The 25,695-nt window shown below is 41.7% G+C and overlaps 2 protein-coding genes across 4 annotated transcripts in view; one reads left to right on the top strand and one right to left on the bottom strand.

The window, feature by feature from the left end:
- Positions 1 to 9,980, top strand: part of ccnt2a (cyclin T2a) — a 12,426-nt gene extending 2,446 nt beyond the window's left edge. The window contains exons 5-10 of one of the 3 annotated variants that reach the window (XM_085434720.1): positions 330 to 392; positions 1,814 to 1,859; positions 5,425 to 5,588; positions 5,753 to 5,823; positions 6,953 to 8,228; positions 8,405 to 9,980. In XM_085434720.1, the coding sequence (XP_085290846.1) occupies positions 330 to 392; positions 1,814 to 1,859; positions 5,425 to 5,588; positions 5,753 to 5,823; positions 6,953 to 8,228; positions 8,405 to 8,478 (1,694 nt within the window). In that variant the 3' untranslated portion in view covers positions 8,479 to 9,980. Of the gene's footprint in view, positions 1 to 329; positions 393 to 1,813; positions 1,860 to 5,424; positions 5,589 to 5,752; positions 5,824 to 6,952 lie in introns of all 3 variants that reach the window. The other 2 variants (XM_085434719.1, XM_085434721.1) reach the window with 2 other exon arrangements.
- On the bottom strand, positions 9,754 to 25,695 carry map3k19 (mitogen-activated protein kinase kinase kinase 19). The gene is made up of 17 exons (XM_085434718.1): positions 25,486 to 25,695; positions 24,529 to 24,661; positions 23,889 to 24,083; positions 20,274 to 20,434; positions 19,994 to 20,109; positions 18,436 to 18,596; positions 17,746 to 17,806; positions 16,804 to 16,891; positions 15,975 to 16,103; positions 15,660 to 15,814; positions 15,558 to 15,592; positions 13,219 to 15,441; positions 12,317 to 12,421; positions 11,822 to 12,060; positions 11,473 to 11,725; positions 11,155 to 11,363; positions 9,754 to 10,787 (listed from the first exon to the last, which is right to left on the bottom strand). The coding sequence occupies exons 1-17, from the start codon at positions 25,494 to 25,496 to the stop codon at positions 10,718 to 10,720; spliced, it is 4,344 nt and encodes a 1,447-aa protein (XP_085290844.1). The 5' UTR covers positions 25,497 to 25,695; the 3' UTR covers positions 9,754 to 10,717.

Raw genomic sequence — 25,695 nt, 5'->3', positions numbered from 1 at the left:
ATATTGCGCCAGCTTTTTGAGTCACAGTTGGACAGATACCAATCCCAGTATTGGATTGATGCATCTCTGGTTTGACTAGAACAGTTTGTGCTCTCCTACTTCAATCGTGGAAAATCTGTTTATACAACTTAATTAAGTCTCACTTCAAATGTACCCAATTTCATTATCAAGCTCCAAAATCTACTTTTAACAACAGTACACAGATGTGTACTAATATTAATTGATTGCAAATTCCCTTGCTTTTTTACCTTTTTTTTTTAATCACAAAATGACATGTCACCTCCCAGCTATGTCTGTGTTGAACTCACCTGTCATGTATTTTGTTCCAGGCTTTGAAATAACTATTGATCACCCACACACTGATGTGGTGAAATGTACCCAGCTAGTGCGAGGTAGAGGCTTCCTTCTTTGCTCTTTGTGCCCTCTGCTCTTGTTTATCCCACCTCAGATGTGGGTGGGGAGGGGGAAGAAAACCTTGCTGATTTAATGCTTACGTGAAAACACTTAACCTTGTGTTTTGTTTTTTCCTTCACATTGTTTTTGACATAGCATAAACGCTTATTAAAGCAAGACTGAGATGAAATTAGTTTTGAGATATTACTATTTCATATAACTAGAATATAACTGTAATCTTTAATAAACCAATGGCTACAAAAATTCAGCTAGAAACTGTTTTCAGATTTATCTTTGTTTCTAATAAAAGCAAGAGAATGTGTGCTTTTAAAAAACGTTGTCCATCTTAATACTGCTAGGCTAGATTACCGGCAGCTACAGTCCTAAAAAAAACCCCAACCTGGTAGCTTTAAATTTCCTTCATACAAATTACTGATTGTCTAAAACTTTTGTTTGTTTGTTTGTTTTAGAAATGGGAGCTGCCTTTGTTATTGATAAATTGCTCCAGTATTGGTGGATTTTGTGTTAGCCCTCATGCATGATTTGTCTGCCTGACTAAACTGTAACCCAGAGTCCATGCAGCCTTTGCAGAGCAGATGAGAGCAAAGAGAGAGAAATCACCACTCAGAGCTGTGCATTTAAGTGTTCTGAGTTTGGAATATTCTTAAAATAAGACATAATTATGAGCTGAAAATATATATTTAAATTTCAGATTACACATACTTATTTTGCTGTCTCAGAATTAGCCTGCACCCTAATTCATAATGATATATGCATCCTCATGGCATTTGTGATCGTTTGACAAACATTTATTCCTATTATACTTGAGTTAGTGAAACCCTTAACAAAAGGACTATATTTAGGTTGCCAGAAATTCTTCTGTGCAGGAAAAAAACTACCAAAACGTTAATATTTTCTGTCATCCAGGAATGTATTGCTACCATTCTACTTTGTGCACATGACATATAAATCGCACTTGTTTATGAATACAATTCAAAATGAACAAAATGTTAATTTCACTGTTTACTAGACAATAGTCTATAAGGGGTAGTATTAAATTTGTTTGTTTTTGTGGTGTAGACTAAGGACAAATTTACAGTCCATGTCCGGTTACAAACACGTCTTTACATTCCCTGTTGCCCTGTTGTATTACCTTGGAAGTGGCTTTAATTGGCTATAAGCCCTTTTTTGAGATTAACGTTTCTCTATTCAGAAAAGGTACCACAGCTTTTAAGTTTCCAAAATGTTGGACTAGCTTAGCTCAGTTTTTATCCAGTCTCGGTCTTGCCTTAATTAGTGCGTTGGAAATCTGCTTAAATGCTAAACTTGACATTCTGTCCTTATATTAATGATAAAATAATTTTGGTTTGCAGAAAAATTGATTTTTCTTTTCCTTCTGTCTTTTTCCCCTCTCTTTCAGCAAGCAAGGATCTGGCACAGACTTCCTATTTCATGGCTACCAACAGGTTGTTATCCTGCCCCTCTTTGTTGCACTTTGACTGCACACCATAGCTTCCTGTAATGCAGGGTACCCTTTCAGTGTCCAACCGGCCCTACTTGCACTGGTGGTTGTTGGGACGCTTGCCTCCTCCCCTCAGCTCCCCTCCCTTCTTCCCAAGGTAGCGGGACGTGGTGGCTTGTAGCGTTACCGGCCCCAGTTGCAGTGCGGTGTATTGTACAAGGGACCACGTGTTGGCACAGATGGGTTGAATGCAAAATGTGAAGTGTAGTGGTGCGCTTGAAACCCACACGTTTGTTCGGTTGCGAAAAAGTGCATAATTCTAAAAGAAAGACACTTTGGTAGCCTGAATAGCAGCTAAAGATTTCACAGATGTAAACATTTCTCATAGAGGGCCTTCGGTAAGTACCGCAGATTAATTCTTAAAATGTTGTTTTTCATATGAATCTGTTCAAAATGTATCATCTCTTTAGATATCTTCAGCCTTTGTAATGTTTGCTTGTCATTAAATGCACTTCTAGTTCAAAGTTGATTTAAGCTTAAGAAAAAGCTAATTATAACCCATTAAGGACCTGTAAAAAAATCAGGGTTTTACCATTAGCCCAGGTTGGTCCACTTGAGCCACACCATGCTAAGTCAAGCAATCCTGACATGCATTTCCACTACAGCCTTACAGCAGGATAGGAGTGAGTGACACAGCCTCAACAATATATCACCATAATTTGCGATACTGATGTTTATGACAATTTAGAGAAAGAGATCATGTTTAGCGGTTATTGCAGCTTGCAGGCAGCAACATTTAGTGCAGATAAAATGAAGGACGTTTTCCATCTTTCTTTTCCAGTGAGCTGCTGTCATTTATGACAGGTTACATAAATAATGCTGCATTATATTGCAATGGCAGGAAGAGAGCACAAGAGTTGCCAAAGTAGACTTTTCAATAAAATTTGAAACAACTTTAATAACTAAATTAGGTCTTCAGCAGCTACACGATTTTGTCATATAACTGACGGTGCTGTGAAAAATGTTTTTCTACTTTCACTTTGGCTCGAGCTCTTTTTAGTAACCCTCTTAAAGCCCTGCTTCTCTACTGTGTAAGTGAATCGGGAGTATAGGATCATATTGGTTTTTGCCAAAACTTGAGATGATATGTATCCACACAGAAACTCTGATTCAGAGTGCAGAGGGAGATGATCTCTTTGCTTCTGACCAGCCAATCGGTGCCGTGCAGTCTGACGACGTCACAATTTAGTACCTGCTCAGATAGCTTGGAACTCGGCCTAGCAGGCACTACTTTAGTACCTGGTACTATGAACTAATGGAAGGCTGTGGCGAGTCGCTCCAAGTAGGTACTAATGGAAAAGAGCCTTTAGTTTGACTCCTGTGTTGTTAGCGTTTCATTTTACTAGTTATTAGCTGCTCGTAAATGGCCTGTATTTGTATAGCGCTTTACTCAGTCCCTAAGGACCCCAAAACATTTAGTCCTTCACCCATTCACACACACATTCACACACCGCTGATGGCAGCTACATTGTAGCCACAGCTGCCCTGGGGCGCACTGACAGAGGCGAGGCTGCCGGACACTGGCGCCACCGGGCCCTCTGACCACCACCAGTAGGCAATGGGTGAAGTGTCTTGCCCAAGGACACAACGACCAAGACTGTCCGAGCTGGGCTTGAACCGGCAACCTTCCGATTACAAGACGAACTCCAAACTCTTGAGCCACGATCGCCCCAATAACAATAGTTGAACTCGTTTTCTGCAATTGAAAACCAAACCTTAGCTGTTGTAGGATGCTTTTTTTTGAAAGCTCTTCAGTGGTAAACTGCTCTCTTCCACGAAAAGCAGATAAGTTGTAGCAAATAGAATGTGTTTATCGCTGCATTACTGATCTTTATCAGTGGTTCAAGGAAATGACTATTATTGCTGTGTGGTGCAGTGGAAAAACAGTTGTACCATTTACTGCATGGCTTGGCACAACTTTACCTCTGCTATGGAAAAACCCAAATATGATGCGCAACTAATTTCATCAAATCATTTAGTGTGCGTGTGGTTTTTGTTTTCAGTCAAATTGGTTAAACATACATTTATATAGAGAGCGAGCATATAAAGCATTGGCTTTGATAACTGTCATCATCACAACATTTAGACATATTCCAGGCATTGTACTCTCTGCAGTGTTTAAAATGTACTGATGCAGAAGTTATTGAAAGCTGTTTTTCTCCCTACAACGGCATTAATAATTTATTAAAATGTTGTTAAATTTAACTATGAAGTCGACTGTCTTCCTTTAGGCTTTTTGATTATGGATTAAGGTCCCATTAGCAGTGAGATGTTGTGCAGAGATCTAAATCGTGGCCTTGGTACACTTGAAATGTCCAATGATAGCTCCTACAAAAAAAGCGAACACACCCCCCCCCCCCCCCCCCATAATTAAGAACCTAACCTTTGTTTTTCTTATATTTTAGCTGTCAGTGTTTTACTGGTAATAGTAGTTAGTCTGTATTCTGCAGTGACCCTTACAGGTCGAACCTGTGCAAAACCACACTGAGCACAATGGCACAAAAATTCAAAAACACAGGAAAAGTGATTTGTGGAACACAATAACTTGATGGACCAGGTGCATAAGTGACAGTCCTAACAGTAAACGGCCACAGTATTATTTAATTACACACATTACGTTGACTCTTTTTCTCCCTCTAACACTGAAAAACCCTCTGCTTCCGCTGAGTGTCTCTGCTTCATATCTTCTGGTTTCTGTCACTTCTGCAGCTGGTCCATCACATTACGCGAGTTAGATTTTGTTTGTTCGACTTCTGTTGTGCTTTGTGTGCCTTAGCAACATTTTCCTATTTGCTGGCATTTGCTTACATTTCAGTACATTTAAACTCGTGGCCACCGTAGTATTCTCATGTTTGCAGTTGAGTTTTACAGATACATGTCAAACTGAACTGCAGTTATACGTATTTAATTAGGGTTTTAAACTTCATTCAGTACAATCATACCTATACAACAGGGCTGTTAAGTTGTATGCCTTCATTGCCCTGATGTTGAGCCACCTGATTAAGCAATTTAAACACAGTTCAGAGAGAGAAGGGGGGGGGGGGCAGGGGGTGCTGTAGGAAGGTACCCTTGTCAGATAACTGTATGATGATGTCATTGTTGCATGGGTGGCCTCATTATCCTTGTGTTTTGCAAAGACATGACTATGATTCTATGAGTGGAGTCATTCCCTACTTCACTACCTTTTTGTTGTTCTTGATATTTACATTTGTTTGTTGAATTGATTTATTACATTTTTATGATGTTTGTTACTTTTAGACACGATTAGAATGATCTCCTTATCATACCTGCAACCATACAGCTGTGCTTGTATTAAATCCTTTACTTCATAAAATCTATTTAACATGAACACTGTTAGAAAACAATGAGTCTTGAAACCTGTTCCAACATTATATTAAAGCTGTCGGCCCCCTCTTGTTTTTCTCCTTTGTCCACATGTGGGACTAATCCTGACCACACTTGCACTGAATCAACTGACTCACGTGCCTTTACCATCACACAACGTGCAGTCTGCACCTCACTACCTTCTGCCTCCAGTACAAGCCCACAGTGATTGCCTGTGTGTGCATCCATCTGGCGTGCAAGTGGTCCAACTGGGAGATCCCGGTTTCTACTGATGGGAAACACTGGTGGGAATATGTGGACAACGCTGTCACTCTGGAGCTGCTTGATGGTGAGACAGAATTTTACCTTTAATTCAGAGTAATCTCTGGCAATTTGCGTTAAGTCCTTTTCTTGGTTCTTTTGTAGGCATACTTAACCAAGACAAGTTTATAGAACTAACAGCTTTAAAAGTGACATCAGAATTTTAACAACATGCATATCCTGCATTTTCAGAGTTAACCCATGAGTTTCTGCAGATTCTGGAGAAAACGCCCAGCCGACTAAAGAGGATACGCAACTGGAGGGTAGGCTGGATTTACTGCCCTGTTTGTTAGCCATTAATGTATTTATATTTTATTTTTGCAGTATTGGCAGCAGGTTTTTAAAATTGCAAATACCTCACGTAGGTGCTGTTAGAGAACTGTAGTCGAAATCTTGCCACATTGAGCATTACTGCCAGTTTGTGTAAATTATTAAAGGGCTAGTTTAAGTAGAGATAACTGACTGATGCGCAGCAGGAAAGGTTATTTATGGAGCCCAGGTGGTGTGAATGATGAGACTTGAGACAGAAAGTTTCTTAAGAGAACAATGTAGGCGAAAATCACGTAGCTGCTGAAGACCTGAGGGGAAGTGGAACAAAATAAGTACAACCACAAAATAAATAAATCTGCTTACGTTAATTTCACTGCTGGAATATTCAGGACCTGTAGGGCCAAGTCCATTAACATTTCAATTTTAATTCAGTTTACCGGTAAACACATCTATGATTCCACTGTTCCATACAATAATGTGACTCTGAACATTACATTATGACATTTCACAAAAGTACAGTAGTTCACTTAAATTTCTCATTGTTTTAGGTTCATAGCTTTATCTGTACACTTCAGGCTATGTTCAGGTAGTGTTTGCAACAAACGCATACGGAAACAGCATGAAAAAAGGCAGTTGTCTAACAGACAGCACAGCTGAATTTAAGCCAACAAGTAAGAATAATCAATTAAGTGTACACTGTTTCAAAAAGAGCATGTTTAAGTGATTAAATAAGCTAGAGTGTACGGAAACAATCGTTCTCAAAGCAAAGTATAAAGAATAATGCAAATTCAATTATAGAAACAACTGACCAGCTGCCATTGCTACCGCCAAAGGTTCGAGACACTTATTGCTGAATTACTACAATTTTTATGGTTCATTTAAGAGAAGGAAAGAGCCGTGTTTCCCACGCCATTTTCGACGCCGTTCATGCTTATAGCCACAGCAGAAGCCGAAAAGTTTTCCTCCACACCCAGGTCTTATCTTATGCAGCAAATCAGGAGAGGGACCTCATATCAGCTGACGTAGGTCATGTGGCAGTGTGTAGTTGACGTGGGTTACATTTGCCATCATCTTACAGCTACAAAAACCAAAGTCATACCAGCCTTATTTTCTGTCCTGCAGGCAACGCAAGCTGCCAAAAAGCCTAAGACTGAAAACGCCCAGATGACTGACAACTCATTTCCTGGACCTTCACTGGCCCAGGACCAAGCTGATGCCTCATTTCCTGGCGTTCCTTCTTCCAACCCAGGGTTTTCCAAAGCAGGCACTACCTTTCCTATGCCCATGCTCAGCCAGTCCGGTGGAGTAGCTCTGGCTCTAGACTCCATAGCCACCACATACAATCCAGGTAGCCACAGTGAATGGCCCCAGGGCAACCAGAGCCAGCAAGGATACTCTACCACCTGTATAAAACAAGAATCACTCAGCATCCCTATCCCAGAATCTTTGCAAACTTCTACTTCCTCTTTGCTTCAGCATCCAATGGTATACAAGACTGAAAAAATAGATTTCAACCCAGTCAGACAAGAACAAAAGGGAGCTGGTGCGAGTGGAGCTGCTAAGCATCAACTAGCACCTCAGTCTGCTTACCCTCCACCAGCTCAGCCGTCTCCAGCTCAGAAGCTGTCACTGGATAAATACAGAGAGAAACATGCTGCAGAGCTGGCTGCCTCCGGGCAGAAACGTAGGCAGGAACAGCATGGTGGAGTAATGGACTGTGATGTAAGGGAGGATTTGTTGTCCTCCTCTTCTAGCTATGCACCATCCGTGATGAGCCAAGGAGACAACAGAAAACAAACAGTCCATGGCAGTGGTGGCAGCGCTACAGCTTCCCCAAAGAAAATGAAAGTGCCCTCCTCATCTTCGGGCCAAGATAGACGCCATCACAGTGACAAACGGGACAAAAGCTCGCTTAAAGTTCGCTTAGCTGTGCCGGGGGCCAGCAGTGGTTCCCAGCTGGATAAAAGCAGTCAACAGATGAGCAAAGATGAGCTTAAAATGAAGATTAAAGTGTCGTCCTCTGAGCGTCACAGCTCATCAGATGAAAGCATGGGCACCAACAACAACAAAAGTAAACATTCCAGCCCGATGGTGAGCAAAGAGAAACATCGTGGGCCAGAGCACAACCCCCATCGCCACCATAAACACAGTCACGCCCCCACACACAGTGGCAACGGCCGCGGAGCTACAGAGGGCTCAGGCGTTGGGATAGGCCTGCTGCGAGGTCCTCCTGGACTCATCAGCATGGAAGGAACAACACATGGGCCTCCTGGGCCCACCTCCTCATCACGCAAGAGGGCATATCCAGAGCCCAGCCACAACCACCACCCTTCGGCCCCATCCTTCACTGCTAGCTCCAAAGTGAGCAAAATCTCCAAGGGTGGCTCTAGTGCTGCAGGTACTTCATCTTTTTCTTCCCCCTCTTTCCCTCCTTGCTCCTCTCCTGTACTGCAGTGTGTCTCATCTGGCTTGCAGCTCTATGGCTAACCTCCTTCCCTCCCTACCTCCACCCCACCCTTCTCCTCCTCCTTCTCCTTATTCTCGTTTCTCCTCCTCCCCTCCTGTCACACCCAGGTGGGCTGCGGACCTCTCAGCAGTACCCTCCTCCTAGTGAATCGCCACATGAAGTGGGAGAGCAGAGACACTGAGTCCACCCCTCTGCAGCCATGGCCAGCACATGAAAATGGCAACAAACTACACACAGTTCAAACTTTAAAGACTATGCTCACCTCTTTGTTAAGTGCCCTAGAAAAAAAAACCTCTATGTGATGATAAACCCTTTATTGAAAGGCAGAAAGTTATCTGCAAAAAAAAGAGTATTGTTGGACTTCTCAGCTTCTGAGATGTGAAAGATGAAAAATTATGCTTCCTGACTGTCACATCTCTGGGCTTTGGTGCTCAGTCCTCTTTCTGTTATTGTGTTGAATTGTTGCTTTGTTATTCTTCCTCCTCAAATGGGTCTAGGAACGTGTAAAAGGTGGTTGTGTGTTTGGGAAAGCTTGTTTCCGTCAGGGGGAGAAGTTCTTTCCCTACATGTCAGATCTCCATATGAGAAAACACAAGTATTACAAGTTCTATAAAAAGCAAGGAAGGTGCACTTTCCTTGCTTTCTTCCTTTTTCTTTTTTTTTTTCTTTCTTTTTTATTATTTTCATTGAATCACAGTTTTGTGGTTTTTATGGAGGAAGATGGTGGCCAGGTGGAGATGCCTTCAGTTTGCTGATATTCCATTTAGTACTGTTGATGGATGCAATTTTTTAGGTGTTTAAAATTCATCTCCTAAATTACTTTCTTGTCTTGGTTTCTTTTTATACTTAAGTACTGTGCGTATGATTTGCATGTTTCAATCAAAGGGATTTGGAAGGAGAGCGCTAACTTGCTGTTTACAAAAATGGAGATAAATGTACATACGTTTTTGTATGTTTAAAGAAAAAAAGCTATACCATGACTACTCAGGTTAGGAGCTGCTTGTAAGTATAACAAGATTATTGTAATACCTATAAAAGAGTTTTATTTTGTTGATCAGTGGAGTGGGTATCATCGGGTAAATGATCGAAGCATTCCAGTGCTTCTTACAGCCTTGCTATAAGACAGTGATGTACTGTAGGTTTCCATCAGAGAATATTACTTGATTCCCTCAGCAACTGGCACATCCGACACCTACTTATCACATAAGAGCGATGCAATTTGTACCAAAAAATAATTTTTTTGGACCTCTTAAGTAGACTTGAAGCTGGATGCCAAAGGTTGTGCCTCAACAAGGAAAAAAAAATAAAGCTGGCAAGGACAGTAGTTGTGCTATTAAAGTTTACATAACCCTTTTTATTTTAACTGCATCAGACATTTCATAAAGTTGTAGCCCTTTAGATAAAAATGGAGATGCCCATTGTTCAGTCACTGATTCACAGGGTACTGTTCAGGATGAAACACTTGTTGGCTCGCTTTCATTTAGCTGTGAATAATTGGCCACAGGCAGATTGACCTGCCTGATATGTAGGTGACCTCAAATATCTGCAATGTAGACGTGCTTCATAGTTTTTGTGTATCACTGACTTTCTTTTATTCAGTTGGTTTTATTATGTTTGCAGCCCTGTCCGTGTCTGGACACGGCTTTATTATCACTTTCATACATTAAACACTCTTCCGTTGTAGATTCTTGATATGACCCAATCTTCTCTGTTTCTGACTGGGTTACTTGTTTTATGTTAAGCGTGTGCAAAATACAAATTAGGCTGAGGCTATATTGTACCCTGATTGGGGATTTGCATTCGGGCACACAGGATTACTGCAGTTGTAGAACATAAGCTAGTCTTCACATCCTTTTTCTCCATTTTTCATTTCAAAATTCCAAATAAACTTTAATGTTGCCACTACCCTGACACAGAATAAGTCCTGGTGGTCTTTGTCATTTCATGCAAAATAAAAACATACCGTACTGATTTGTAGTTACATTTGAGGAGACATGCTGTTTTTTTCCAGTGGCATGATATTTAAACACGGTTAAATGCTGAATTCTTTGTGATTCAATATAAAGGTATGGGGGTCACTGAAAAATGATGGTTGGACTGAAGTATAGATGATGCATTTTCTTTTTATTAGAACTGAAAATACCATAAAAACTAAATGGCACATGTATGAGGAAGGAAAAATCCTACATGTAATTCACATTTTATAGATCATATCACTGTATACAAAAGTGCTTCTCATAACTATGGTTTTTCTTCTTCATCCTGCCCATCATTGGCACTACTGCTATAGTGCTGAATAGATGGTAAGCTCTCACAGGGTCACAAAAGACCATTTGATGTTTTGAGTTGTATAAATCAAACTCAGTGAAATCTTGTAATTTGAAAACAGTCCTGTCTGATCGCGGTGCATATTTCCTCTTTCACGTCACATTTGTGGGGATGAATGAATGCTTCAGCAGCTGGTCAGCTGATGGACGTAGCTTCTGGTCACTAGAGAGACAATGAAATTAGATCAAAGTAAACGAAATAAAAGATGCAACGCCGCCTGCATGTAACCACAGACTGCACATAATAAACGGACAACATGCCCACCATGTTGAAACCTCTGCACAGGATACCTTATATTTTAGACACGTTTCAAACCATTAATGTCACCTTACACTGAAATAGTTAAAAAATAAAAACAGTCAAGTATATAGACTTACACAGTGGATTTCTGCTTCTGTGTTAGACCTACACAGTATCACCAGGTCTCATACCTGCTTGATATAGTAAATCTGAAATTGTTTTGGCATGCAACTGAGCTTGTGAAATAAATTAATACATTTTTAAAACAAATCTTTGCACTACATCTCACCTTGTCAAGCAGATTTTTACAAATTCCTTTGCATTTTCTGAGAAACTGTCTGGTAAGGAAGGCATCAACCCTCTCTGAGCCCCAATGTAGAACAAGGCAGCCATCTTGTCCATGTGTGCCAGCGGTGGTTTCCCTGTGGCCATTTCAAACACCGTGCACCCCACGCTCCATATGTCTGACTTTCTCCCATATCCCGTTTCATTGATAATCTGAAGTGAGAAGACAAATGTCTAAAAAGTAAAGTTGAGGTCTCATGGCAGCGTAAATGTTTGCAGATTATTGATTAAATTTTTTTTTAATGACTGAACTCCAGTGTACCTCTGGTGCCATCCAGTAAGGCGTGCCATGAACAGACTTGAGCAGGTCAACACTGTTGCAAGTTGTGTGATGCATATAACTTAGTCGACGTGCGCATCCAAAGTCTATGAGTTTGATGACACCAGTTGGCATTAGCATGACATTGTTTCCCTTCAAGTCTCGGTGAATCACCCTGTTCATGTGAAGGTAAGCCACCCCTTCCAGTATCTGTTGAGTGTACAGAGCCAGGACTCGCTCTGGCAGTGGACCAAATCTGAGGGCATCAGATAATAACTTGTACTCGGGACTCTTGTGAAGAACAGTTATTTTGCCAGAAGTGATAGCTTCAGACAAAATATTTCAGACTAACCTGTGAATGATGCTTGCAATGGAGCCTCCTGGGATATACTCCATGAAGATGGAAACCACATGCTGCTGAAGCGAGGTACCCAGGAAGCCAACAATGTTGATGTGTCTGAGGGTTTTAAGCAACTCCACCTCCCCCTGCAGACGACTGTATTCTTTATTTGCAGCATCAGCGTCCGAGGAATCGAGGATCACCTGCTTCACAGCTATTAGCTGACCCTGACTGGTCAGGCCACAGTACACCTGGTAATGTGAGGCAATAAGACCTGCTGTTGTAAATGATTTTGGTTTTTCTGGAATATTCTGGAGTGCATGTTTTAATAAATGAAAAGCAAATTTTCATGTCAGAGAAAATGTCAAAGAAGGTCAATTCTAGTAGTTCATTTAGTCCTAAATGAACACAGTGGCAAAAGTAGGTCATTCTGAGTAATTTAACAATTTTTGGCTCAGTTCTTGTTCAGTTTTTTTGCTATGTGCTATCAAAAGTTAGGATACATACTGTGCCATAGGCGCCCCTGCCGAGTACTTCACCCTTTCTCCATGTGACGGTGTCATCCAAGACCAACCCAGAGCCAAGCACAGTGCCACTGCCTCTTAAAGCAATCTTCAATAAAAGGCACATAATGATAATTACACTACAAGAAAGCGTTATCACAGTGACTGAACTTAATTATCAGCTCATTCAACATTTTGTTATGCATTAGTAATGCTTCAGTTTTAAATATGATCAGTTTATCTATGTTAAATGGGCTTTAAAGGCAATGTTAATTAAACCATTACTTAAACCTTTACTTGATCTCCCTGTCTTAGTTAACTGCAGGCCAATGTTTAACCTTCATTTAAAAATTCTTGAAAGAATAGTTGTAAAACAGCTGGGTGATCTTCTGCAAAAGGATGATTATTAGAATAGTTTCAGTCAAGATTTAGAGTTCACCGTAGCACAGAAATAGCTAATGAATGCAACGTTATTCTGTCAGGACAAGCAAGGAAAGCAGTGCTTGCCCAGTGAAATCTAACAGCAGACATACCACCGAACTGAAAGTAATCCCTCTCCTGCCATCACAAACAGCATCTGCTTGAATGTGTTGTTTGTTTCACATTTACCAGTTCTGTTTGCATTGTTTATTCTCTAATACGTATTGTGCAAATTACACATACATTCCTACTTCAAGAGTCCTGGGAGAATCACGGTGCTTAATTAACACATGGCACGTATACCCCGTGACCAGTTCTGCATGTACTCTCCGCTGCTCCACTTCTTTGAAGAATAAACAATCTAACAGCATCTCTTCTCCAGACCCTGATTCTCTAACCAGAACTGAAAACCTTATTGTTTCCTCCTCAACCAGCAGTATTTATCAGTAGATAAAGATTTGACAGTTTGACTTCCGAAACGGTTACCTCGGAAAACATATTTAGTCCCATGACACGATCATCTTCTCTGCTGGATTCCTGGTTGCTCTTTTCCTTATTTGGATTAAGCGGGCCTATGGATGCATCCCTCTCATCCAAAGAGATCAGTTCCTCTGCCAGACACTGCAGCAGATCGTCTGTAAGTGGCCCGTCACCTGCTTCATCCAGAAACTTCTGGTAAACAGGGGACGTAATTGTGTAGCTGTTGCTACTTGAAGATGTCCATGTGTCCATCTTTGGCCGATGAGGACGTTTTGATAACACGGGCTCTGGAAGTGGTCCGTTTTGATTTCCTGTTAATGAACTTACTGTTGTGTCTTGAATATTTTTGTGTGTGTGACTGAAATCTGCACCATGAGAGGCAGATGTTGGTGTAGTGAGAGTGCTGTCATCATCACATTTGATCGTTTCAGAGTCATGTGTAGGAAAGGTCTCTTCTATTGTAGACAGGTGACTTTCACCCTTGTCTTGACAAATGTTGACACCTTTGTTAAGAACTACCTCAGTGTCTAGTTGAGGATTATTTCGCCCTTTGTGGATGCCCTTCCTGACAGGTGTGACTGGAGTTTTTATCCTGGACGGCACAGGCTTTGCTTTGCTTTTAGCTGAAACCACTGTTGTCTCAGCTGGGCTTCTGTTCGGCTTACTGTGTGCTGATTTCAGTTGCCTGTGTTTTGCTTTATGGCCCTGTTGTGTCTTCTTAGGTGGAGCACACTGGGGAGGGCTTCTCTCGTTTAGTTTCTCACAGGTGTAGGGAACTCTGAGGTTTTCATAGACAGGACCGGCAAACATCTCATAGATGGCTGGCCCTTCTTGACTCTGACTCTGTATCTGCTGAAACATATCCTTGTAGGTGATGAGGTCAACGGCAGATTTAGACCTTGGTGTTTCCTCTACACAGGGTTTTCTCAGCTGCTGGGCACTTCTCAGCTCCCTCCCTTGTGCGTGCTGCTGAGTAGTGACAGGATGTATTATTTTGCTCTGTGCATAATCAATAACCTTCTTCCGTGGCGATGAAGTGCCAGAATTAGAGTGAGCACATTTTGATTTCATCTTTGACTTGGCTTTAGCTACAGTACCCCCTCTGCTACCAGTTTGCTCGGGACTTTTCCTGGTTTTATCTTTGACCTGAGTATTCAGCAAGGAGTACTTAAAGTTGCTTTTGGACTTATTCCGATTTAAAATGCTTCTGTCTTTATGTGCTAGTATGTTGAAAGGCTGCTTAGTGTGATTGCTTGTTCTCAGTTCAAAGTTCACATTGGTTCTTTTCTCCTTATCCGGTGTAAGCTTCTCGTCTTTCTTGTGATCTCCATCGTTCCGATGAATGTTTTCAGGTGAAGCACAAATTTGAATATTCCCCACAGCAGCTCTGGGATTTAACGTTTCATCTACTGGACTGCAAACTAATGTTTTGTCTACCTGGTGTTCTTCATCACAGGAATACTTCATTATTGTTTTTTCTGTCTGTTTCACATTCCTCAATTCATTTAGATCATTATTCACATTAAATACAACTCTGTGGATAATCTCAGTCCTGGGTTCAGAAGTGTTCCCCACGTTGTTCTTCTCGTCCTTTGACTCTGATGTGAAAACTATTACATTATTCAAAATGCCTTCATCCTGAGTCAGAGTGTCTCCATTTTTTGCAGAGTCATATGCTTTTGATGACTCGCTGTCAGCACACTCTTTTGTAATATTCATACGGCTCACTTTGCCTTCATTCTGAGAGTTCAAAGCTATTTCACTGTTGTGAAGATCACTTGTATGATTGATAAGGTCTTCCTTCAGGCTATGTCCTGATCTGCGGATCAGTGGAACATGATTAATCTTTGACTGAACTTTAAAATGCAGCGCTGTCTTCCCAGTCCTATCAGCCTCAGCGGTGCTCGCATCCTTCGGAAGCTCCAACATCCTGTCGTGACTGACAGTCAGATATGCATCTTGATCCCTGTCAGCGTCCTCATCCTCTAAATCGACTGAGCTGTGGCTGCTGCTGGACCCGCTCTCCACACTGCCATCCTTCGTCGTTGAAGGGTCAATGCATGAGCTGCCCCAGGACAGTCTCTCTCTTTTCAACCTGGTCCTTGTAGAAATAGGGCTCTGACTGATGGGCTTCAGGGGAACATGTTGCTTTAGTACAGGCAGAGCGGTGCCGTCTCTGAAGCGTTTGTCCAGGGGTGCCAAGAGTTTTGGTGTTCGGGGCAGGAGACCCTGGAGAAACCCGTGGCAAATTAATAATACAGGAATTATTCATTATAAAAACATTATGTGGATGAAAAAGAAATGAAAGTATTGGGGAAAATGGAAGGATTGTAATTAAAACATACCTTTTGTTCATTTATAGTATGATGAGAACCCAACCCTGCAGATAGAAAGAGATGTAACCATCAAACGTCATTGAAATATAACGTGTAATGCAGAGTACATACGGGTCTGGATGTGTGCTCTGGCCTGCATCATAGTGTTTGGACACAGCAGAGGTTCCATGATGCTGGGAGCCGATTGGCTGAGCTGACTGGGCTCTGGCACAGACAACAAGTGGGAGGGTGGCGATGCAGCAACCACACTTCTTGTTCTTCGTCTCCTGAAAAAAGAAGAAGCAATATTTAGTTTTTGTGAGTGCCAGTGATTTGTTAAACTTTTTCTTGTCAGCACTGCTGCACCTGCTTCTCTTCATCTGTGATGGTAACAAGTAGCGTAACAAGTTAGCTATCTGCTGCTTGATAGTTCACGTGTATGTATACCTGTGTGGTGGGGGTACTGGCTGGCAGGGGCTTCTCACACTCAGCAAGCCAGACGCCAGAGGATGGTCTGCATGGCCCCGGTGTCTGCTGTTGTTGCTCTTGTGCAAACTGGGCAGAGACACATCTTGACTGAGGAAAAGAGTGGAAAACCCTTTATGGTTGTCATGGAGAAACTCATTATTATTTGTGGACACACTATAATGTCTGAACTGAGAAATTATAAAGAAGAACATTAATGAAAGACATGTACAGATGCATTTGAAGTTTGTTTTGTTTCAAACTGCATGTAAAGCCTCACTTTGCTCACATTTCTGGAAGCTGACGCTATGAAAGGAGAGACCGGCTTAAAGACCTTTGTTCTCCTTGGAGAGCTTGGAGTTGATTCAGTGGTGAGAGCTGCTCATAACAGACAATGGGCTGATTCACCAAAGCTCCCTCTCCCCCTGTTCCTAACCTGTTTGGCTAGAACAGGTTGTCCTCTGGACACGGTGACAGGTGCCTGTGCGCAGATCTGTGGGTGTAACCAGACACTTTTCTGCTGTTGGTGTTAAAGGACGGGGGATTTGTTGACCAGCCCATTGAGAGTGTATGCTGTATATACAGGACTGTGTGTTACAGCTGCAGGCTGTTACCTGTACACATCAAAGATGTTTGTCTGTACACAACAGTCTGTGGTTACCTATAAACAGATGCTGATGCGTTCACAGGAGTCAGCGCAGGATCACCAGCTTGTAAATTATATTCTTATCCTGATACAGTGAATGCACACTTAAAAAGACCGCACATGATAATGTGTGTGCTTGAGAGAGAGAGATTTTAGCGTGCCCACCTGCCTCCCCTGCCTGCCTCCTGATAGGCTTCCCTCATGTCTATCAGTGTTTCCATGGATTCTTGGGAACAGGGGGGGATCCCCTTATCTGCTCCGGACACACACAAACACACAGCGTAACACCCGTTCATCAAATGTCATTTTTATTCTTTCAGTCTTCGTAGTAAAATGCTGAGCTGAAACTCAAACACGTACCATCCAAACAGTCTGTCAGTGGTACAAAAACAGAAAAGCCACGTTGTACCTCCTGTAACAGTCAGCAGGAAAAGAGTTTTCTAACTCCACAAAGAGCCTTGATAACCATACAAACGAACAAGTTCAACTTAAGTTCACACTTACTATTTTCTACATTAAACGTACAGCAGCACAGCGTTCATATTTACCGCACTAATGCTCATCACAGAGGAAATAATAGGTTTTACCTGTTTCTGAGCCTGTTGGTCTCTGATCCCATGATGAGGCCACTTTAAAGAATTCTTTTTTAAACTATCACTCCTCTATCCCGATTTCTTGGTCAGTAGTTTCTTTCTCTCACTGTAGTCGAAATGCTTTTGGTGTCCTGTCTAACACCCTCGCTTTCCCTCTGTGGTGTCCAAACCATGCCGTCTGGGGTTGAGTACGAGACCACTCCTATCCAGTCACCCCCCCAACCCCCTCCTTTTAGAAGGTGATTTGATCTCATGGCCTATTTGGGATGCTGATTATGTTCCTTTTTCAAAATCTGAAGCGTTAGCTGCCATCCAGGACCCGTGAACTGAGAGGCATTTTTATTGCAAGTTAATGTTAACTTTGTCTTTAACCCTTTTGACCTCTTAGGTTAAAAGGTTAGGTTAACTAGGGCACAATTTTAGTCCAATCTAATAAGTCCACAAAAGGAATGCCGCTTCATTTTCACCAAACACTTCAAGTAAACATGGCTAAAACCTCTTAAAGCTCCCTTACCTTGGCTCAGGTCTTTATGATGGTCAGATTGAGGGGGGCTCCCTGGAGACTCTGGAACCTCCTGGAACCAAGAACAAAGGTGAGGTCGTCAATACATGCTCCAGTCTTAAAAATGAGGCTCATAAAAGATCTTCCAGATGGAATTTATGTTTATAATGCTTAAAATAATTTAAAACAAATATATACATTTCAATTAGATTAAATGTACTTGTAGCATCAATGTCCACAAGTGACTTTGACACAAAAACGTAAAACTTTATAACGTTATAATTTAAATATATGACTCTGAACTTTCCTGTAAGCTGAATTTCTTCATTCTACACTGAGTCTAATATACTGCTATGGACTCGCCCTGTATTCTATATATGTATTACTCTAAATGTGTTGTGCACACAGACATTATACCTGTGTACATACACTACAGATCTTCCCTGTAAACCACCTGCTGGTCTCCTCCAGCTAACCAGCTGTCTGCTCATCTACTTTTCCTATAAGAACACCCACAATACAGTAGTATGGCAGTACGGTGTCAGCTACACAGAGCACGTGTACACTCAAACAGAGAGCCAATTACTGGTCCATATATATGTCTTCTGGGTGACCACACTGTCTCTCTGTGTGTTTGTTAACTGAACTGACTGCACTGAAAAACACACAGCTTGCTGGTCACACTGCAGACGTAAAACTCACCCTGGTGTGGCTGTACTGAAGAAAGTGATCTTGACGGGTTGCTGTCATTGTGGGCGTGGCTACTATCGACTGGTTAGGATAAAAGCTCTCAATGTCCAACTCTCCGTCTGAATCTCCAATCTCTGAGACCAAATCCCGTGTTTGTGAAATAGGAACGGCATCTACACAAAACCAGGAAAAGAAAGAAGTAGTAAAGTGTAAAGTAAAATAAGTCCACTTTTTTTCTTCCTGCAGAAATTGTGCAAATCCCTGTTTGGGGCCACACTCCTGGGGTTGGGGTGCAGGCGTCTGATAGGTTAGAAACAGTAAAAGAAAAAGGGAAAAGAAGCTATTTTTATTTTTGGCTTAAACAATGTTTTCATCCATATTGATCCATGCTCTCTCTGTCACATGGTTTCAGTTTGTTGACGCAGACTCCGTCACATGTAAAGGCTCTTAGTAAAGTGCTCCCTCACACATTAACAAACAAGTCTTTCTTATACCCACATGAGTGCAGACGTTTTACTGTGATAAACAGGATTATGAATGAATCTGGTATGCCGATTATTTGTATCCGTATAAGAAAGCCAGGAAGATCAAGAACGGAGAATTTGAGGCTTTATACTTCGTACATTGGCACATGCTTACTTTAGATTCATTTTAATAAGTTTAATAAGTAGCTGATCAATTAAACACTAACCAGAGTAAAGAGCAAATAACTCACTCGACAATAAGAGTACTCTAATATAATCTACAGGCAGTGTCACAGAATAAGAAACAGGGATATCAGCTGATTTGGTTTATAATCTGCAGATCAAAGTCATGCATTGTGATGTTACACTCACACCCCAGAGCGCCGTAGTGCTGGACAACAGTGTTAAAGTGCTTGTAGACAGGATCATTTACATTTTACAGAAACCTTTACAAACTGCATGACATGATCCGATTTGTGATCGTTCTGAAAGAGCATGAAATGATAATCCTTACTTTTCCAAAGAAGATTAAAAACACTGTTGAAATAAGGAATTTCATGATTTTCGCACAGCTGAGCAGGGACGTTTATTTCCTTTGAACCTTTTTATTGTCCCTTTACCTCCTTTTTTGGTCTCCATTGACTTTCGGAGGAACATCTGTCTCTTTAGGAACTGCTGATGTTCTGATCCTGTGAATCCTGTGGGATGGGGCCTCCACGGGTTAAGGGAAATCCCGTGTATGTTACTGATGGAGTTTGGAAGATTGGTCAGTTTTTCATATCTCTAAAGCTGTTCCTGAGCAGTTTGTGTGGTATGGAGGAGACCGCTGCCATCGGGGATGCTGTAGCTATGGAGATTGTGCGAGGACTGCACAATGTAGGTAGGTGGGAGGTGAAGGCACAATGATTTCCAGCAGGACTTGCCATTGTGACAAAATCATCAGTGGCATTCAGTTTACCTGGTCGGGTGATCAGTTTATTGCCAGTTAAAGAGAACTTGTTGGTGAAATAGCTGCTGGCTGAATGAACACTGATCGCAAAGAGTGAGACAAATGAGGTTAAGGTGTGTGTGTGTGTGCGCGTGTGTGTGCGTGTGCGTGTGTGTACCTTTTTGACTTAGCGCCTCCATCAGAACATGGATGATGTCTTCTGTCAGAAAGCTGTTGGTATTAGCAGCGTAGTGGAGAGCAGAGCAGCCGTTATGGTCTCGTACCATCAAATCACTGATGAAGTTAAAAGACAGATGAAACAAATCTCAATATATTTTTTTGCACTTCTAGTGAACTTTACATATTTAATACTTAAATCAGCATGTTGCTCGATGACAAAAGGCTTTAATGTTACCTGTCTACTGTATAAATATGAGCATGTATTTGTGCTTTCTTACGCAGAAACTCCCAGCAGTTCCTTGATGACCTCCACGGGTTTGTGCTCCCATGGCAGATGTGCTCCTAAGTCTTCAAACAGGTCGACGTCCCTGACAGCAAGCATCACAGCTGTCACACCGTCGCTGTTTGGAACATTCACATCCAGCCCGTCGGTCTGAAGCTGACACGTGCAAACACACACAAACACAAACACAGGGGGAAAAATTCTAAATTAAACTGCTGATATAACAAGCAGCACACTTTAGTGTCATCCATTTCCACCATTAGATGTTACTGGCCTCAATGTGTGTGAATTAGTTATTGTGAAGCAGTCAGATGGTACTAGTTAGCCAACAGACACTTCTTCATGGCTATGGGAGAATTAATTTGATGCTTTATAGGGAACTAAACACTAATGAAGATCTGTTTTCTCCTCGTCTTCCTTCCATTTTCTCATGTAGTCACCTCATGCAACATTTGATCACTTTTCCCATCCAGAGCCATCAGCCCCAGTCCCTGTTCTATAAATGCATCGTGTTCATATTCAGACTCTGTTCAATCCTCTTTCTCCCCATCTCTGCCTCATCGAGGTTGTCCATGGCATCTAATTCAAAATATTCATCAACCATCTGCTTTCTCCACTCCAGCCTTTTAGACTCTATCTCCTACATTTGTCTCAGATAATGCTCCACGATGGACCCTAACACCACAGAAACATTTCATCTTGCATGTTCACATTTCTTAAAACAGATTTTGGCCTTTTGTTCCAACTGATCTCTCTTTATTAAAACTGCACACGGAGTAACAAAGTGCTGCAGTGTGAAATGAGGCCACGAGGCTCAGACCGTACCCTGCATTCAGTGAGCTGTACTTTGTGCTGGAAATGTTTGTAACAAGTTAGAGTTTTGGAAAAATGAATTAAATAAGCAGCGACAGACCGACGTTTTAAATATAAAAGAATCCTGCATATGAAATACCCCAAACACCTGTGTGCTTCATAAATAAATAACCAAGGTGATATATGTAAGTTATTAGTTCATTCAGTTTATGTTTAATTCATAAATAAATAAATAAATAAACCTGTGTACTCAGCTGTCAGCATACCCAAACAGTGTGGGCTATTTCCAGTCATTTTACAAAAGCACCTGAGCGTTAGTATCACATTTCCAGATACACAAAGTCACCAAAGGACACACTAACAATGGCAGGCCTCTTTGCTGCTCTGAGCTGGTTATAATTCAGGAATGCATTTGGAAATGCCAAATTAAATGTGCCTTATTATTACATTACAGAATCACATATATATTTTCTCATGATTTTAGAGGTTTAACAACATTTTCAGTCTCAGAATCAAAACTTTTTTTGGTTCAACCACTGTTTAATCCAACGACGGCAAACTCATTTCAGTTGTGGGCCACGTGCAGCTCACTTTGATCAGAGGAGGGCTGGACCAGTGAAACTCTCCCTTTGTGCCAGTGTAGACATCACATGTTTAAAATCCCTGAAATAGCTTAACATAAGAAAAAGAAGTGCACTTTTAACAGTATTAACTTTTAAACACTTTTAACTGTTTTTTGACATGATAAATGTAAAATCTAAATGTATTTACAGTGGGGCAAAAAAGTATTTAGTCAGCCACCGATTGTGCAAGTTCCCCCACTTAAAATGATGACAGAGGTCAGTAATTTGCACCAGAGGTACACTTCAACTGTGAGAGACAGAATGTGAAAAAAAAATCCATGAATCCACATGGTAGGATTTGTAAAGAATTTATTCGTAAATCAGGGTGGAAAATAAGTATTTGGTCACCTCAAACATGGAAAATCTCTGGCTCTCACAGACCTGTAACGTCTTCTGTAAGAAGCTTTTCTGTCCCCCACTCGTTACCTGTATGAATGGCACCTGTTTGAACTCATCATCTGTATAAAAGACACCTGTCCACAGCCTCAAACAGTCAGACTCCAAACTCCGCCATGGCCAAGACCAAAGAGCTTTCGAAGGACACCAGGAAAAGTATTGTAGACCTGCACCAGACTGGGAAGAGTGAATCTACAATAGGCAAGCAGCTTGGTGTGAAAAAATCAACTGTGGGAGCAATCATCAGAAAATGGAAGACATACAAGACCACTGATAATCTCCCTCCATCTGGGGCTCCACGCAAGATCTCATCCCGTGGGGTCAAAATGATCATGAGAACGGTGAGCAAAGATCCCAGAACCACACGGGGGGACCTGGTGAATGACCTGCAGAGAGCTGGGACCAAAGTAACAAAGGTCACCATCAGTAACACACTACAACGGCAGGGAATCAAATCCCGCAGTGCCAGACGTGTTCCGCTGCTGAAGCCAGTGCATGTCCAGGCCCGTCTGAAGTTTGCCAGAGAGCACATGGATGATACAGCAGAGGATTGGGAGAATGTCATGTGGTCAGATGAAACCAAAGTAGAACTTTTTGGTATAAACTCAACTCGTCGTGTTTGGAGGAAGAAGAATACTGAGTTGCATCCCAAGAACACCATACCTACTGTGAAGCATGGGGGTGGAAACATCATGCTATGGGGCTGTTTTTCTGCCAAGGGGACAGGACGACTGATCCGTGTTAAGGACAGAATGAATGGGGCCATGTATCGTGAGATTTTGAGCCAAAACCTCCTTCCATCAGTGAGAACTTTGAAGATGAAACGAGGCTGGGTCTTCCAACATGACAATGATCCAAAACACACCGCCCGGGCAACAAAGGAGTGGCTCCATAAGAAGCATTTGAAAGTCCTGGAGTGGCCTAGCCAGTCTCCAGACCTCAACCCCATAGAAAATCTGTGGCGGGAGTTGAAAGTCCGTGTTGCTCGGCGACAGCCCCAAAGCATCACTGCTCTCGAAGATCTGCATGGAGGAATGGGCCAAAATACCAGCTACTGTGTGTGCAAACCTGGTAAAGACCTATAGTAAACGTTTGACCTCTGTTATTGCCAACAAAGGTTATGTTACAAAGTATTGAGTTGTATTTTTGTTATTGACCAAATACTTATTTTCCACCCTGATTTACAAATAAATTCTTTACAAATCCTACCATGTGGATTCATGGATTTTTTTTTTCACATTCTGTCTCTCACAGTTGAAGTGTACCTCTGGTGCAAATTACTGACCTCTGTCATCATTTTAGGTGGGGGAACTTGCACAATCGGTGGCTGACTAAATACTTTTTTTGCCCCACTGTATTTATTTGTTCATTTTTATTGTTTTTTTTTTTTTTACTGTGAACTCATTAAAAAGATTCTACAGTAGATGAAAAATCTGAAACATTTGTGTCATTTAATTGTTTATTAGTTACTTAATTACTTTGGTGTCGCGTGAGTGGCTTTGGGGCGGGCCTTATTAGTATGAAAAGCTTATATAAAATAAACGTATTAAAATACAGTTAAAAGCCCAAAATCTATGTCATCCTTTACATTTTCCAAAGCCACACAGTGCGCAACAACTGCATGTGCTTTTGTAATGGGAGAAGATTGTTGCCCTTGTTGTGTTGTCTTTACTCATCTGGGAAATCCTTTGACTCTCAGGTGTGTGTGTGTGTGTGTGTGTGTGTGTGTGTGTGTGTGTGTGTGTGTGTGTGTGTGTGTGTGAGTGAAGTGAGCTTACCAGCAGGTGCTGTAAGGAGTGGAGGTCTCCCTGCCAGGCAGCCTGCAGTAGCTGCGCCTGGGGGGGCAGATGAGGCCTTGACATCCACCTCACCATTTCTTCCCGCAGCTCTGGCGGACTTATGTGGAGCGCTGTCTGCTGGCTGAAGTTGCACAAGGTCAGGTCAGCATCTGTCCTCAGGAGCTGCTGAACCACCTGTTAAACCCACCACATAAAAAACCTGAAACATCTCAAAAAAATGTGAAGCGTAGATGTGTCGTTTCTGTCAGTAAAAGGACTGTTGTTGCTCATTTTAGTGTAAACACCTTGTGGTTGGGTGTATTTTAAGAAAACATAAGTTTGAGTTATAATTGGAGAGTTTCCCTCCAGACAAGCCTGTTTTGAATGTCTCCCTCAGAGGATGCAGAGGAGCTATGTTAAAAAAAAGTTGCATAATCTCATGTGATCACAGCACTTTGTTGTTATTGAAAGGAAAAGTACGACGTGTTACGTGACAGAAACTGGTTTCGTCTACCCAACCAATCATATCCATCTGGTGCTTTCCAGGGCTGGAGTAGCCAGCTTACCAAAGAGGAAGCATGGTTACAATAGACATGTACTTGCCAAACTCTCTCTACCGCACACATGCACACGCCGTTACCTCGCTCATGGCACCGCGGCAGGCAGTGATAAGGGGAGTGCATCCTTGTTCCTTGTCTTCCTTCAGCTCTCCTTTCTGCACCCCATCATCAGTCTCACCCTTCTTACACCCTTTCACCATCTCCCAGTCAGACCTGTGTGAACACGAGCCAAAGAAAAGCACAGTGTCTGAGCTGTGAGTCAGGGCAGACTGCTACTTTCATCGTTATTTAGAGAAACAAACGAGGTGGAGAAATTATTGTAAACACACCGCTGATAGATATTACCAAGCACTTTCAGCTAGATGTCTTTGGCAGTCTCTGTGTCTGTGCGATTATTAGTGTGACATTAACCTTGTGATGTAAGTCTCTGGTGATCTAGTGCTCCCCGCAGAGACTAGACTCAGGGCAGAGTATGAAGTATTATGTCTCATTATTACTGCTAGCGATACACATCTTAGTGCATTATGGTACTACATAAACGCAGAGTTTGTGGAGCTAAATAATAATATTTCAACTTGTGTTGATCTGGAAACACTTCTGTGTTTCTGTGTGGTTATGTGTCACCACGACAGGAAGAACAAAATAGCCCAAAGTCTCAGGATTGACTACTTCATGAACAAAAAGTGTGTGTTTTTTTAGTAAACCACCTTATTTGACCATGTTCGCGCACGCTAACACTCCCCCCTAATGTAATGTGAAATCATTTTATAAGTGTTTGTATATTTGTAAAGTAGAAATGTGTCTGTGAGGACTGAACTCCCTCTGGTTTAATGTTTGACAAAAGTAACAGTCAAAATGGATGAAGTGTCTAAAGCGAGTGCTGAGAGAAGGCTAATTTAAAAGTACAATAGAAAAAGTGCCTTGTACACATTTCCTGACATTAAACAGTTGTAAGTGGTGCTCATCTGTGTGAGCAGCATTAAGGGAAGACGATGATAATTGGAGTAAAAAGCTAAAATGAACTATTGTTTACTTACTGTTGTTTCATTTGTCTGAATCCACTTGTATATCTTCTCAAACCTTCTGTGGACGTTTGATCAGTGAACCTTTGATCTTTACTGCGCACTCTCCACTCGAGTATTTCCTCCACTTTCCTCTGTTTTGTCCTGCATGCCTTCTGCTGTACGTTTACATTTGGTTACCTTGGAGACAGTCAGACAGACAAGCTGTGGCTTTAAATGCTTTCA

This window comes from Copadichromis virginalis, linkage group LG16 (genome assembly GCF_057382275.1).
Source record: "Copadichromis virginalis isolate Kocher_CV1m ecotype Utaka linkage group LG16, C_Virginalis_male_GT1.1, whole genome shotgun sequence".
NCBI classification, from domain to species: domain Eukaryota; kingdom Metazoa; phylum Chordata; class Actinopteri; order Cichliformes; family Cichlidae; genus Copadichromis; species Copadichromis virginalis.
The sequence above is the reverse complement of the archived record's forward strand: the minus strand, read 5'-3'. Positions and strand labels throughout refer to the sequence as shown.

Bases quoted from the DNA above. Each gene is read 5' to 3' on its own strand.
- map3k19 (XM_085434718.1), bottom strand. The intron at 15,815-15,974 runs GTATACATACAC...TTCTTTTTTCAG, and splicing joins CCAGTACCCCCACCACACAG to GAGACGAAGAACAAGAAGTG. The intron at 15,442-15,557 runs GTATGTTTTAAT...GGGTTTCTCCAG, and splicing joins ATACTATAAATGAACAAAAG to GGTCTCCTGCCCCGAACACC.